Source organism: Phocoena sinus, chromosome 20 (genome assembly GCF_008692025.1).
Source record: "Phocoena sinus isolate mPhoSin1 chromosome 20, mPhoSin1.pri, whole genome shotgun sequence".
NCBI classification, from domain to species: Eukaryota; Metazoa; Chordata; class Mammalia; order Artiodactyla; family Phocoenidae; genus Phocoena; species Phocoena sinus.
The window spans coordinates 42,564,603-42,578,901 of record NC_045782.1 but is presented as its reverse complement, the minus strand read 5'-3'; the positions used below and the strand labels follow the sequence as shown (position 1 = coordinate 42,578,901).

Sequence of the window (14,299 nt, the reverse complement as noted above, 5' to 3'; positions counted from 1 at the left end):
CAAGTCTTTTAGGTACTGGAATCACCCGCAGACATATTTTTTAAATGCCAGACCTCACTCCTGACCTTAGAATCTCAGTCTTTGTGCTTAGGAAAAGCACCCCTGGTGCCTGGTTCAGAGGCATGGCTAGGTTCAAGAATCACAGACTTCATGGGGAGGACACAGGTGGTTTTATGGAGAAGATAAATCTGGACTCCCTTCCATGGGAGGCCTTGGCCTCCTGGAAGGCAGGGTAAGTGCCTGCCCTTCACCATCGGCTCCCCTTCATCCACAAACCACCAGGCGCTCAGAGGGAACAGGGCGATGTTCCCAGGTGACCCTCCCTAACTTTTCCTGGGCGGGTGTTGTCCAGATGGTAGAGATCCCACTGTATCTCTGCGAGGCTTCTCCTTCTCCAGGCACCAGGGAAAGGGTGTGGGGCTATCCACATTCCAGGGGGAAATGATTTTTACCCAATTTGTCTGTGCATTTCATAGACAGACAACCACGGTGCAGAGAAGGGGAGCTGAGAAACTCTGCGTTTTGTCTGCCAGAGCAGGGATCGCATCCTCGCCGGGTGTCCTCCATCAGGAGTGCTGTATTTGGAACCAGTGGGCCTTAGTTTCTATTAATCCCAGGTATAGATAACTGCCAACTGAAGTTTCCAACCAGCACTGCCCTCTGAAATTCCGGAAATGGCACCAAGACCTCAGCTGCTGCCGGGTGGGGGCCACTGCCCCTGAGGCCCGGGGGCAGCCTTTAGGGCAGTTGTAGCTGGGGGATCAGAGCTGGGGCCTGGTTCATCTAGGGTGAAGGGCCCCAAATCTGACCCAAGAGCCAGAGCCGGCCATCAAGGGGTCCACAGGTCCTCAGCCAAAGGAGGAAATAAGGACATGATAGCAAAATTTGTCCGTCCTACTGTTTGGTTTTAAAAATGGCCTTTCCTCCAATAAAATTTAAAAAATAAAAATGAAAATAAAATGGCCTTTCCTTTATTACATTATTAATTATTAAATTACATTGATAGGAGATATTATTTTTAGATGTCCTTAACCTGGCAAAATTTAAAATATAGTCATCTTCTCTTGGACCCCCATCCCTGTTTTTTTCCTTAATTTCACTGCTCTGAATTGAAAAAACCTGGGAAGCACACATCTAACCCATCGCTTTGTTTTCTTTTATGTTCCTTTAAAGTAAAAAGCTATGCCTTGGGCGCAGCGGTGGCGCAGCGGTTGAGAGTCTGTCTGCCTGCCGATGCAGGGAACACGGGTTCGTGCCCCGGTCCGGGAAGATCCCACACGCCGCGGAGCGGCTGGGCCCGTGAGCCATGGCCGCTGAGCCTGCGCGTCCGGAGCCTGTGCTCCGCAATGGGAGAGGCCACAACAGTGAGAGGCCCGCGTACCACAAAAAACAAAAAGAAAGCTATGCCTTTTTTCATCATAAAAAAGTAACAGGACATCACGATTTTGAAAAACAGAGGTTCCAGAAAGAGGAGAAAACGTTTTCTTGCTAGCACAGCCGCTGTTGCATTTTCTTGAATTCTCTTCAATTCTCATATATAAAAATAAAACTACCATCTCAGACATATAAACGGCAGTAATTATTGTGTACCTACTATTGTATATCTTCCTTTACCAAGTGTTTGCCACGTTCTACAGTCATCAGAAGCACTAATTTTAAAAAGATGTCAGATTCCGTTTCCTGTTACCTGTGCTATCAGATATTTATACTGATTCCATTTTAAAGAATATAGTCTCATCACGAACATCGCTCTGCAAGGAGTTTCTCCCATTCTGTGGGTTATTTTCATAGCACAGAGCGCCAGAAGTACAATTTCTGGGCCAAAGTTACAAACACTCTGAAAACTCTCCACACAGCTCTCCAAATGGCTTTCTAAAAGGGCCAGATTAATTTCCCCTGTGAGCACTGTTGAGAAAGTCAGTTTCAGTTGCTGCCAGCACTGTGCATTAAAAGAAATTGTTTTTCTTATTTCTTTGATTAAAATAAGTGGATCTGTGTTATTGGCTTATTATGCATTTCTTTGATTATTATTAAAATTGTTCCTTTGTCCTTTTTTTCTGCTAGTAGTTGTATTTTTTTTTTTCTAACATATAAACGTTGACATTTTTATATACTTCCTTTGTAACATTTCTTCCTTTGTAACTTCCCTGGTTTTTAAATGTAAAAACCGTCCCTCATTTAGAGGCTGGATAAATACCTAATTCCACATCACCCTTCTCACCTGCCATTCCCCCGCCCCGGCCCCGCCCCCAACCTTCCTGATGAAGAGGCCATTTAAAGCCCAGAGAAGTTCAGTGACTTTCTCAAGTCAGTGGCAGAATCCACACAGGAATCTAGATTTGGGTGTTCTGCAGCCACGGCTACCTACGTAACAACCATATTTTGCCGGAGCTGTTCTCAAGCCTGTTGTCTCATAAACCAAATAAAAACAACACTCTCTCAAGGTGAACGGTGACGTCTCTCCTGCCATATAGGAGACAGCGTGGCAACACCTCAGCCCAGGCTTGAGCTGGGACGAAGAGGTAGAACAGGTTTTCTCACCCTGCTTTGTAGGCAGTTGCTGTCAACCTCTGCACAATATCCTTGAATCATTTCATCCCACCCTCAAATTTTAAGGAGTCCCACATGAACTCCTGCTTTGGGGATCATTTTTTATTGATAACTTTCCATTGGATAAGTCCCAGAAGCAGACTTTCCAGCTTTCGTAAGAGAACTGGAGTTTAGAATTAGAAAACACACACCAACACACAAAATAATAAAACAAGAAGATTGAAAAGACAATGGTAAAAGAACAGGAGGTCATCAGGACTGACAATGATAAGACTGATCATTACATTTAACTCTGAGCTTCCTGGAAGCCAAGGCAAAAAGCGAAAACATGTTGGGTTACATAACTCTCTTATCTGACGAAGAAAACTTACCCATTTTTCAAGGAGGATTGCCTTATTTTCTGTATTAATCCTTACAAGGACATCAAAAAACTCAAGGGCCATTAAGCAATAACAAGATGTGCAACATACACAGAAATGTTTTCTCTGTGCAGCTTTTTCTTGTTCCAATCCCACAAAAAAGGCAACGAGCTTTTGTGGGATTTGGCAGGAGACATAAGGATATTTACAAAGCAGACCTGAATTACTGTTAATTGTCAAATTAAGTCAACACCCTTTTCAGAATGGTAGATTTACAGAAAGGAGAAAAACGGGCAATGGTTTATATTATGAAATTGGAATCCTGAAACTTAATTTCTCAACTAGAGTAAATGTATGATACTGAGCCTCAGCTCTGGGCAGACACTGAAAATAGCCAAAGGAAAAAAACAATGTTTTGGAAGCTCCAAATTTTGATCCCGGGGACTCCCAGTCAAGGGATAAATTCCTGTGGTCAGGGTTCGACCCTGGAGGAGAGGCTGGGGTGGTGTGAGCCTGGGAGCGGGTCCACTTTGGTTTAATCCATTTCCTAGAGAACCCCAAATGGTTCCAAACCCTCATCAGACCTTGTTCTGGTTCTTTTTGGGCTCAGCTTTCTTGATGTGCTCCAGATCGCCCAGCCCTCACCACTCCCACCTCAGCAGCTTCCAGGTTGGCCCAGTGTCCTTGGGTCACCCCTGGTGAGGCCCGTCTCGAGCACTGCCTGGCGCTGGGCCTGGCTTGGCCTCGCTAGGGTCAACAGGCCCAGTGCTGAGGATTGGGGGCTGGGATGCTCTGGTGGGAATTTAACCTGGGGTGGGCACTGGACGCCCACAGCAAGCCTCCTCTTCAAGTCCAAGGTGGTCAGCCTGAGAACTGACACAGGAGATCAAGTAATAGGGGAGTCACCTTTAGAACTATTTATACTGTTCCTTTAAACAGTGACTGCCCCAAGATTCTTTATAATGATGGGATTTACACAAGATTCTTTTCCAGAAACACAGATGTTGTGTATAGGGAGAGATGCCCAGAGGGTCTCAGAGTTACAAGGCTATCCCAGAGGAGGCTCTCAGCCTGGCTCTGCACAGGACAAGCTGTGATACTTCAGCTCAAGTGCAGCTGAGTGCCTGGCCCTGACCCAGGACAAGCAAACTATCCTACGTACAGACTCACTTTATTTACTCCACATAAATGTTCTACATGTGTACTTTTAAAAATGAGACAAAGTTTCAACAGATGCAACCAATTTTTGAAACAGTTCTCCAGAATGGAGACAGACGCAGCGTGCCATCGCCATCTTGTGGCCACATGGAATATTGCAGCCCAAGGCTTTCCAAGCCTGGCAGCTTTGGTAGGTTTCTGTCCTGCCTGGGGCCTTCGCATTCCAGCTACTGCCTTGGACATCCTCGGAGGAAGTGACTTTAGCTCCATCTGCTCAAAGCCAACCAGACCACCCCCCATGCTCTGGTCATGACTCTGCATGTCCCTTCTCACCTCGGCAGCCACAGGGATACCCCCAGTTCTCCTTACCTGGCAGCCTCAGCCCCATATGAGCTCCTTCTCTCTCACGATGGAAGGTACCTGGGACCTCTGTGCTCTCCGCTGACCACACAGAGACGCTGCTGAGGTTGGTGCTGCCATCACCTGGGCTGGGCCCAGACCTGCCCTCTTATTCACCTCCCCCTCCGTGACTCACTGACAGTCAGGCCAAAGGCTCTGCGGCAGGTGCTCTCCACTACTCTCTTTCTTCTCCATCCTATCCTGTCCTGTCGGGGCAAACACAGAGCTGGTTCACAGCAGACCCAGCAGGGACCTCCCTCTATCAGCTGTTAAATCTCCAAAGCTCTCGCGTAAACGAACAAAACTCCACCCTAACCCACGCCCTTCTGCTACCCCAGCTGGTACCAGTTTTAGCTTTATTTTGCTTTTGCTCTGAGTATCTCCAGGTGCAGTTTCCCACTATTCTCTCTTCTGTGTCTCCAGCACTCTACGTGGGGGACTTTCCTTTCAAAGACCCAATGACGGTCCCAAACAAGGGTCTGTCCTATCTTCTCTGACTTGATAACAACTGATATTGTGGGTGACACTCCACAACACAGGTGACTCTCAGTATGGTGACCCTTGAGGGTGCAGGTAACCCCCTCAGTGTGGGTGACAACAGTACAGGCGACCCTCAGTATGGGGGACCCTCGCTGGTGCAGGCTGCTCCCTCCTGCATATGCTTCCCTGGCCAACCTCTCCTCTTGCCCTTTTTTTTTTTTTTTTTTTTTTTTTTTTTGCGTTACGCGGGCCTCTCACTGTTGTGGCCTCTCCCGTTGCGGAGGACAGGCTCCGGACGCGCAGGCTCAGCGGCCATGGCTCACGGGCCCAGCCGCTCCGCGGCATGTGGGATCTTCCCAGACCGGGGCACGAACCCGTGTCCCCTGCATCGGCAGGCGGACTCCCAACCACTACGCCACCAGGGAAGCCCTCCTCTTGCCCTTTTTTATATGCTCATGTGTCTCTCTCTCCTGCCTGGGCCTGGGGGCAGAAACTCTCACAGCACAGGGCCTGGCGCGCTCAGAGGTGCCGCAGAAACGTTGGATCAATGAATAAAGGAAAGAGAGAAGGAACCAGCTTTTGGTGCTATTGTTATGTTCTGTTTTCTAATTTATTTCTGCTCTTATCTTTGTTTCTGTATTCTTATTCTTTTCTTGTATTCTTTTTTTCCCTCCAATAAGGGAATATATGCTGCAATCGTTAAGTTTTTAAAATAATAAAAGCATTTAAATTATGAATTCCTTCTAAGTACAATTTGGGGGCATCACCACATAATTTATGGCATTTGTTATCAAGGCACTTGGAAAAGGCATCTTCATTTCCAAACTGAATGAGCAGTGACAAAGGAAAGGTTTTTAATTCCCAGGCATTTGTGGTCATATTGGTGATATGCACACAGTGAAGTTCTGCTGTATCACAATGCAATTTCTGCTTCTCTATATTTATAGGTGTTTTTCTTTATGGACTAAATAGATTATTGACATAATATCTGGACTCTTAACAGATAAACCCTTGGCCCTACAGTTTAATTCCTGATATTTGTTCATTTTCCCCTTTCAATTACATGGACTTTCTTTGTCCTTTTATCTTTTTACTTTACTAATATCTACTGTGACACCTCCAGTCACAACTGTGTTTCTATCCATTTTTTTCTTTTTTAAAATATTGATTGATGTGGACCATTTTAAAAATCTTTACTGAATTTGTTACAATATGGCTTCTGTTTTATGCTTTGGCCGTGAGGCATGCGGGATCTTAGCTCCCCACGGGGTCTCAGCCTGGGCTGCACACTGGGAACCCCTAGGGAGGCCCTCTCAAGATTCTCACGGGCCAGGGAGAGGCTTTGGCACTAGGATTTTTTTTTTTTTGCGGTACGTGGGCCTCTCACTGTTGTGGCCTCTCCCGTTGCGGAGCACAGGCTCCGGACGCGCAGGCTCAGCGGCCATGGCTCACGGGCCCAGCCGCTCCGCGGCACGTGGGATCTTCCCGGACCGGGGCACGGACCCGTGTCCCCTGCATCAGCAGGCGGACTCACAACCACTGCGCCACCAGGGAAGCCCTGGCACTAGGATTTTTAAAAGAATCCTCCCCCTTCCCTGCCCCAGGTGATTCTCCTTTGCAGTCACAAGAGAACTGCTACTCCTTCCTTCCCTCCCCACCTTTGGTGGATCCAGCTGGTTCTGTTAAAGTGGCCAGGTGATCATCTGCATTTTCCTTTAAAAGTAATTTCGTTTTGGACTCTTCAAGCAATATATGTTCACTGTAGCAAATCATGAAAACAGAGAAATGTACGAAGCAGAAAACAGATGTTTTACATTTTTTTCCAACCAGTGATCTGTTGCGGTTTTCAGTCTCTGCAGGTTTACAAACATGACCATCTCCTGCTTCTCCTTCTTCCACGTGTCCTCTGTTCCGGGAGTTGAGTTATCCTTCAGACCCTTGGAGCATTCGTTGTCCCTTTTGTAGCCGAATAAACAGTGATCGAGCACTTACTGTATTGTATGTTGGGCTGAATGAGAGGCCACGGGGACCCAAAGATCTCACGGGACCTTGAGGGACCTTCAGTCTAGTCATTTTATTTTATTATTTATTTATTTATTTGGTTGCACTGGGTCTTAGTTGCAGCAGGCAGGCTCCTTAGTTGCAGCTTGTGGGCTCTTTAGTTGTGGCTTGCCAGCTCCTTAGTTGCGGCTCACGGGCTCCTTAGTTGCAGCACGTGGGCTCCTTAGTTGTGGCACGTGAACTCAGTTGTGGCATGCATGTGAGATCTAGTTCCCCGACCAGGGATCGAATCCCGGCCCCCTGAATTGGGAGCGCGGAGTCTTATCCACTGTGCCACCAGGGAAGTCCCAGTCTAGTCATTTTAAAAGGCCTTCTGTGTGGATCCCAGGTGCCTTCTTTTTTCCTTTTCTTGTCGTTTTTCCTGGAGATTAATGTGTTGAACTTTGTTATGGGTCAGGTTTTCTTTGTTTCACACAATTTTCTAGGTTTTCCATGGAATTTAAGGGGAAGCTGTTACCTCCCCTTCTGCCATTTCCTCACATCTCCTCCCCCAAAAGCCCCAAGAAAAGTCACTTTTCTTCTTTAACCTTCAGTTGCCATGGACACACGTCTGCGCCCCAGCGCGGTGCGGCCATAACCTGGGGGCACCCTCCCCATTTCCGCCCTGAGCATCAAGTCGCTGGCCCTCGGGGCCAGCGGCTCAGGTGCGAGGCGTGGGTTCCTCCCTGTCGGCCCTGTCACTGCTGCTCTCAGCGGAGTTACCAGAACGGGGCCAAATGGGCTGCGGCAGCCGGTGGGTGTTTGCAGGTGTGTGACAGAGCCCCGCAGGCTGGGAGGCACTGACAGTCATGGTTTCCCTCTTGCCGTGATGAGCACGCTGGTCACAGCCCCACAATCTTCTCAGTGGTGCAGAATTGGCCGTGTGGGGCTTTGTTTTTCATTTTTCAAAACAGGCAAATGCTCTGTGCTATGAAAACAGGGCACACACAGGACATCCACAGCGTTGGGGGAGGGGTGCGAACGCCAGTGGGAAACATCCCATCACCTCGGAAACCCTCTCCTTGGGGGTCCCTCTGCCCCCAGAGCCTCACAGAGGGGTCAACTTCAAGCCAGCGCCCCAGCCAGCTGCACCAGAGCCCCTTCTGGAAGGAGACAGGCATCTTTACGAAGCACAGCAAACACTGCAGGAAGGTAAACACGGCTCAGGCCCAGCACTGTGGCCCAAAGACCAGTGCGATGAGACCCCGAGAGGCACCCAGACCTCCCCACTGGGCAGGACCGCTCGGGTCCCAAGGATGGGAAAGGCCAGCAGGGGTCCCTGAGGCTCCACGGGAAGCAAAGTGCACGGTTTCAGGCAGTGGCACCAACATGGACCAAAGGTGCTCCGAGACACCCTCCCTCCACGGTGACCCAGGCCCCAGACAACAGTGATTAATAAAATCAAGAGTGCGGAGGCCCCAGCTGGGGGTCCCGACTGAAAGGGAAACATTGGCCCCTGCCCACCAGGAGGCTCGCTGCCCCAAAAACGGCCCAGCCTGGAAGGCCCAACACAAGAGCTGGGTCTTGGTCCTCCAATCCCTTTCCCGCCTCCCTTCTTCCTTCTCTGTTCCCCACCCTGTGCTCGTGGGGGAGGACTGCTATTGTCTGAATTGTGTCCCCCAAAATCCACACGCTGAAGTCCCATCTCCCAGCACCTCCGAATGGGACTGTATTTGGAACAGGGTCTCTAAAGAGCTCATTAAGTTAAAATGAGCTCATTAGGGTGGGCCCTAATCCAATATGACTGGTGTCCTTATAGGAAGGGGGGACTGGGACACAGCGACACCCAGAGATGGACCATGTGAGGCCATGGGGAGAAGGCGGCACCTACAAGCCAAGGAGAGACGAAGACACGACCCCCGCCGACACCTCGATCTTGGACTTCCGGCCTCCAGAGCTATGAGGCGTTACATTTCTGTTGTATAAGCCGCCCAGGCCATGGTATTTCGTATGTCAGCCCTAGGAAACTCATACAACGGGGGATGGGGTCAAGAAGAGGAGGAAGACGGTCCAGGCCGTCCCCATTTCTCTCCACCTCTGACCCTTGGAAGCTCATTTTCTCCAACTTTGGGAGACCCAGAAATGTCATGAGCACCTGTTCGTCCCTGAGAGAATCAGTTGTTCAAAACAGAATCACGAATTTCTCCAGAATTGGGACCTAAACAAATGTCCAACCAACACCAGAGACACACCCACCTATGGACTGGTTGTCTCATTTTCGAAACACAAGGCAGCCAGGGAACCCCTGTGGCACCCACTTTGAGAACCGCCAGGTCACGGAGCTACAAGCCTGTCACCTCAGATCCGTCCAATCAGCAAGGGCTGAAGTGAGGAAGGGAAGAACCGGTACTTTCTCTCCCCTGAGCAGGGCACTCACGGCCTGGTGGTGACCCCAGTAAAGAACTGAACAGTAACCTACTGTCTTTCCTTGAAGAGGCCGGGGAGGTGCTTGTGCTATGGGGGGCGGGCGGGGGGACCCAGGCTGGTGGTGGGAGGAGAGCCGCTCGCCCGTCTCCAGCCCAGCTGCAGGGGACCCACCCGCCTCCTCTTGCACAGCCAGCCTCTGCACGCCCTTACCTTCCCGCCTCCCGGCTGGTGCTTCAGGTTTTCTGTGGAGCCGATCTTGGACTTGACGTTCTTCAGGTCTGGCATGGGCCCGGGGGCGGTCTGCAGGCGGCTCTTAGCTGCAGACGGTGACTTGGGTGGAGTGCGGACCACTGCCACCTTCTTGGGCTCCCGGGTGGGCGGGGTCGGCAGGGAAGGGGTGCGGGAGCGGCTGCCCGGAGTGCCTGGGGAGCCTGGGCTGCTGTAGCCACTGCGGTCCCCGGATTTCCCAGATTCACCTGGAAAGGAAGGAGGGCATGAGGCCAGTTAGCAAAGGGCTATCTGTCCTGGGGTCCATTCCCAGACTCAGGGTTGGATCAGGCACGTGGAAACAAGGTCAGAAGCTCAGTCAAACCAGCAGGAGGCTGCCCTTGGTCCCATTTCTAGAGAAACGTCTCCACTTCTCAGCCGTGCTGCTTTGCGACAGAGATATCCTGCTTCCCAGAGAAGCAAAAGAGTGGTCGCCAAGGACCACCCAGTATCCCCTAGAGGGGGACCAACTCTGCCCTGTGGCCCTGGGGGCTAGGAGAGGCTCCAGCTAGCTGCGTGGTCTCAGACAAGTCATTTACCCACTCTGAGCTCAGAGGAAAAAATTGTAATGCCTGCAGTGAGTGAGGCCGGGCAGGGATACATGCCCTGTGCCCTGAATAAGGGCAATGCAATGGTGGGCCAGGGGCCCATCTGGATCCACTGGACTCTTTAACCACAGGGTGAATTTTAAGCTGTTCTCCAAGTTCAAGGCCCCTTTTCCCTCAGACCCCATCCAAACTCCCAGCTCCTCTGTGGTACCTGGGCTCCACAATGGTATACCTGCTTCGTGTCCATCTGTCCCTCGCTCTCCAAACAAGCCATGCCGCTTCCTGCCGCCCTGCCCTCCCGAGAACCCTCTCCCCACCAAAGCGATGCGCAGCAAATAGCAGTGCACTCTTCCAGGTGCAATGCGGGCGCCAAGCCCTCCAGGAAGGCCACTGGGCCCATCCCTCTCCCAGCGGAACAGCCCTGGGTTCCCTAACATGCGTCTCTTCCTGCACTTCTCATCCCCCATCACACTTTAATAGTTGGCTATTCCGTCTGCCTCTTGGATTCGTGTTTCACCAAGTGTGGCCCCAGGCACCCCTGCATCAGAATCTCCAGAGCCACCACGGAGGAGTGGGACCTGTAAGATGCAGATCTCCAGGCCCCATCTAGACCTGATGGGACAGAATCTCTAGGGGTGGGGCCTGCAAAATTGGTGCTTCCCACGCTCCCAGGGATTCTTGAGCAGACTTGAGTCTGAGAGCCACTGGGCTGGATGCTGGCCTCCAGCTCTGAGGGTGGCGGTTGCCCCCGCCCCAGGAACCATTTGTACCAAACAGGGACCTGCCGGGCCCCAGGCTGCAGAAGGGCAGCTCTTTGCTGGAAGCGGCGGTGTCTCTTGCCGAGGGGAGAAGGAGCGTGTGGAGTCTCCGTGTCTGCTGGAACTCCCTCACGCTGCCAAGCTCTGCAGCCAGGGCTCGGTGCCCCCCACCCTCTGCCCCCCAGGCACACAGGCTGGCTGGTGGACCTGGTGGTGCCTTCAAATTCTTTCTGCGCCACTGGATTGCAGAGTGACCTTAGGCAAGTTACTCGACCTCCCCGGGTCCAGCGCAGTGACCGTCACCCACAGGATGCCGGTGCGATCTCACATGTAACCTGGTTGGGGCCAGTGCAGACCTCCAGCCCCCGTATCAGCTCGAGGCACATCCTCCCCTGGGCCCACCACAGCCCTCGGCTGAAGTGAGAGCACGCAGGATTAGAAAGGTCCGTCGGACAGACATATCCGCACAAACCACACGAAGAGAGGAGCAGGAATTCTGACTGTGCCAACTTCAGGCTCAACGTGGGAAACCTACGTTTCAGAAGCACGTCCTCTCGGCTCTAAAAACCTAAGCCAACCAAGAGGCACATGCGCAAAAGGCATGACCCTGCGGGCGAAGCAGGCTCAGAATTACCTCTCTCAGATTTTGCCCCTCCATGAGGTGGTTTTTTCTGCACTTGCTCGGTAGCTTAAAAAGAAAAATCCACAGAAAGCCTGGTTATCATCAAGCTTAAAGAGGCCTTAATGAGTGTTTTTTTTATGGGCGCCCAGTCATGCTCAGCCAGGCCATCCACAGAGGCAACCAAGGCGGGGAACGGGGTCAGGGACTCCATCGGGTAGGAAACAAGGCCAACTTGGGGGAGATCTGTCCACCCAAGAGCAGGTAAGATCCAAAGAGAAACACACGTTCTTGTTTCCAGTTATGATCCAGTCGCGTGAATCAACTGGCACAATGACCAGTGAAAAAAAGCAGCGTCAAAATCATGTAAAAATCCCAGTCACAAGTCTCGAAGTTACCCCGTACCATATGTATCGTATACATGCGGAAAAACCCCGTGGGAGAAAACCGACGTACGGGCCTCAGCGAGCGGGCGTCCGTGCAGGCCCCACTCTACGGCAACCTCGAGAAACATCACAGCCAAGACATGCAGCAGACAAGGGCTCTGAGCGGCCGCCCCGGGGCCAAGGGGCAGCAGAGGCCCCGTGGCACCAGCCCAGGCCTCGTGCGCAGCCCATATAAGATCCACAGGGCCCCTGAGCCGGCGCAGGCCAGATGCCCCCCGAGTCATGCACAGTCTAAACCCAGTTTCCTGGGACAGTCCCCAGGGCAGTGAGACAGGGGCACTCAGCCTGGCTGTCCCCAGTGGAAGCAAGATGGCTCAAGTGAAGCCTCGCCTGGTACTCAAAACCCAGTGGCTTTACTCACAGGAGCCCGGGGGAACGGGCCCAGGGTGTGGCTGCTTCGCTAAGATTCTTACGTTCTGTCCGAGGGTCCCTAACATCCCAGCAAGTTAGCAGGGGCCGTGCCCTGTGTGAGGTCACCTATAGTGACCTAACCCTCATTTGGGGACTGAAAAACACCTCCCAGGGGCCCTGGATGTGGGGTCCAAGGATCTCAGAGAAGCCCCTTTTCCGTCAGTTACTAGTCTTACGGCTGCATTTTCCTCGTGCTTAAAAGTCTGGTTAGACTTCGTCGAGCCTCGATTTCTTCGTGGTAATAAGTGGGGATTCAATATCTAGCTCAGAAAATTAAAAGAATTAGAATTCGGTGCTTAGTAAACTGCAGGCGTCGATCAGCTACCAGAGCTTAACTGTCAGGGCCTCCACAGCGAGCTCTCCCCCGACTTGGATTCCAGAGAACATCCCTCTTACCCGTGCCTGGTGGGGTCTTCGGGGTGGGCGTGGTCTTCTGGGTGGGCGTGGTTTTTGCTGGAATCCGGGTGGCGTTGGCCGGGCCCTTCTGGCCTGGAGGGGCCGCTCCCCGGGGTGTGGCGATCTTCGTTCCATGTTTACCATCTGCCCCCTGTAAACGAAGCATGGTAGAGTGGTTTTTACGACTGAGAAAGGTTCCTGCCACCCGGTGTCAATGCCAGCCCCATTCAACCACCGTGACTCCAAATGAGGCTAAGGTTGGGGTGACACTTTGCCAGCCAGATACAACAAATGTCCTCTACAATGACGAGGGTTTGCTGGGCACACAAATCCACAGCCCCTCCCAAATGCCTACCTTTTCCTCCTGGAGGGACATTTTACATGAGTTATCTGCAAGAGCTGAGCTAATGTATTTAATAAAAAGTCAACAGAGCTTACAGCAATGATCGAGTTCATCATCCAACCAGAGTCGGCAGGCAGGACATCTGTAGACTCTTCCTACGTGGACACCATTCTCTGACTCCCTTAGGGATTTATCTGACTGGTGGTGGTTAGTTTCAGAGGGACAAGGAGACAGTTTGTTGAAACTGACCGAGAGTGCTAACAGAGCTCGGCCCTATCCTTCTGTTCTCTCCCAAACAAGCCTCAGGCTTCAGTACCACCTCAGGTGTGCTAAGAGCCCTTGGCGGGTGAACACCAGCATCAATTAGCAAACTGGCCAAAGGTGGAGCACAGGTGCACAAGTCAGCTGACTGGGGACAGTGACTGGGTCTGGGGACCCAGTTGATGACCTTGACATATAACACAAACTCAAAGAAGAAACTGACATGAACTGAGGACCACGAGATGGTTCAGGAAGGAGTAAACTGGTGGAACAGGCATGGCTGCGGAGTGGTGCTGTCCGACCCAAAATGAGGGCAACCTGGAAGCACCCCCCGGTTACCAAAGTCAGAAATGGACAAAGGAACCCAAGCAGAGTGGCGATTTCCAAGCCAGGGTCCCCTCCGGTGCCTCAGGGCTGCTGCCACGAGGGCCGACGGGGCGCCGAGAAGGATGACACTGTGCCTCCTTTTCCTTGTTTCACCCAGAATTTTAACTGTGCTATGTGGCGCTTCTAGGTAAGAGCTTATCCAAAGAAAGGTCTTTGCAGCTAGAAAAGCATACACTTGAAAACCACAGCAGAGCAGCCTCGTTCTTTCCAAAGGCGCTTTCCTTACCTTGACTTTCATCTCCTTTGCTCCAGAACTGCCAGTTCGGGGTGTGACAGAAGAGACGTGTTTAGGAGAGGAAGATGGCTCTGGGCACACGGCGGGGCTGGAGGGTTTGATCAAAGGGTCTGAGCTACCAGGAGTGGGGCGTTTGGAGCTAAGGCAAGGCCTATTGCTCAGGGTTTTAGCAGAGGAAGGTGTGGATGTCTTAAACATAAACATGAATAAAATCAAAATAAAAGTCAGCACATGGGAGAAATGAACAAACTGAAAAAAAGACAGTGACTACAAAT

The 14,299-nt window shown here is 51.5% G+C and overlaps 1 protein-coding gene across 8 annotated transcripts in view; it reads right to left on the bottom strand.

Annotated features, from left to right (window-relative positions):
• The window catches only part of MAPT (microtubule associated protein tau), a 102,235-nt gene that overhangs the window by 11,108 nt on the left and 76,828 nt on the right, over nt 1-14,299 (bottom strand). For 6 of the 8 annotated variants that reach the window (XM_032615021.1, XM_032615023.1, XM_032615022.1 and 3 more), the window contains 2 exons: nt 12,799-12,949; nt 9,564-9,829 (listed from right to left, as the gene is read on the bottom strand). In XM_032615021.1, coding sequence (XP_032470912.1) covers nt 9,564-9,829; nt 12,799-12,949 — 417 coding nt within the window. Of the gene's footprint in view, nt 1-9,563; nt 9,830-11,560; nt 11,615-12,798; nt 12,950-14,015; nt 14,214-14,299 lie in introns of all 8 variants that reach the window. The other 2 variants (XM_032615019.1, XM_032615020.1) reach the window with 2 other exon arrangements.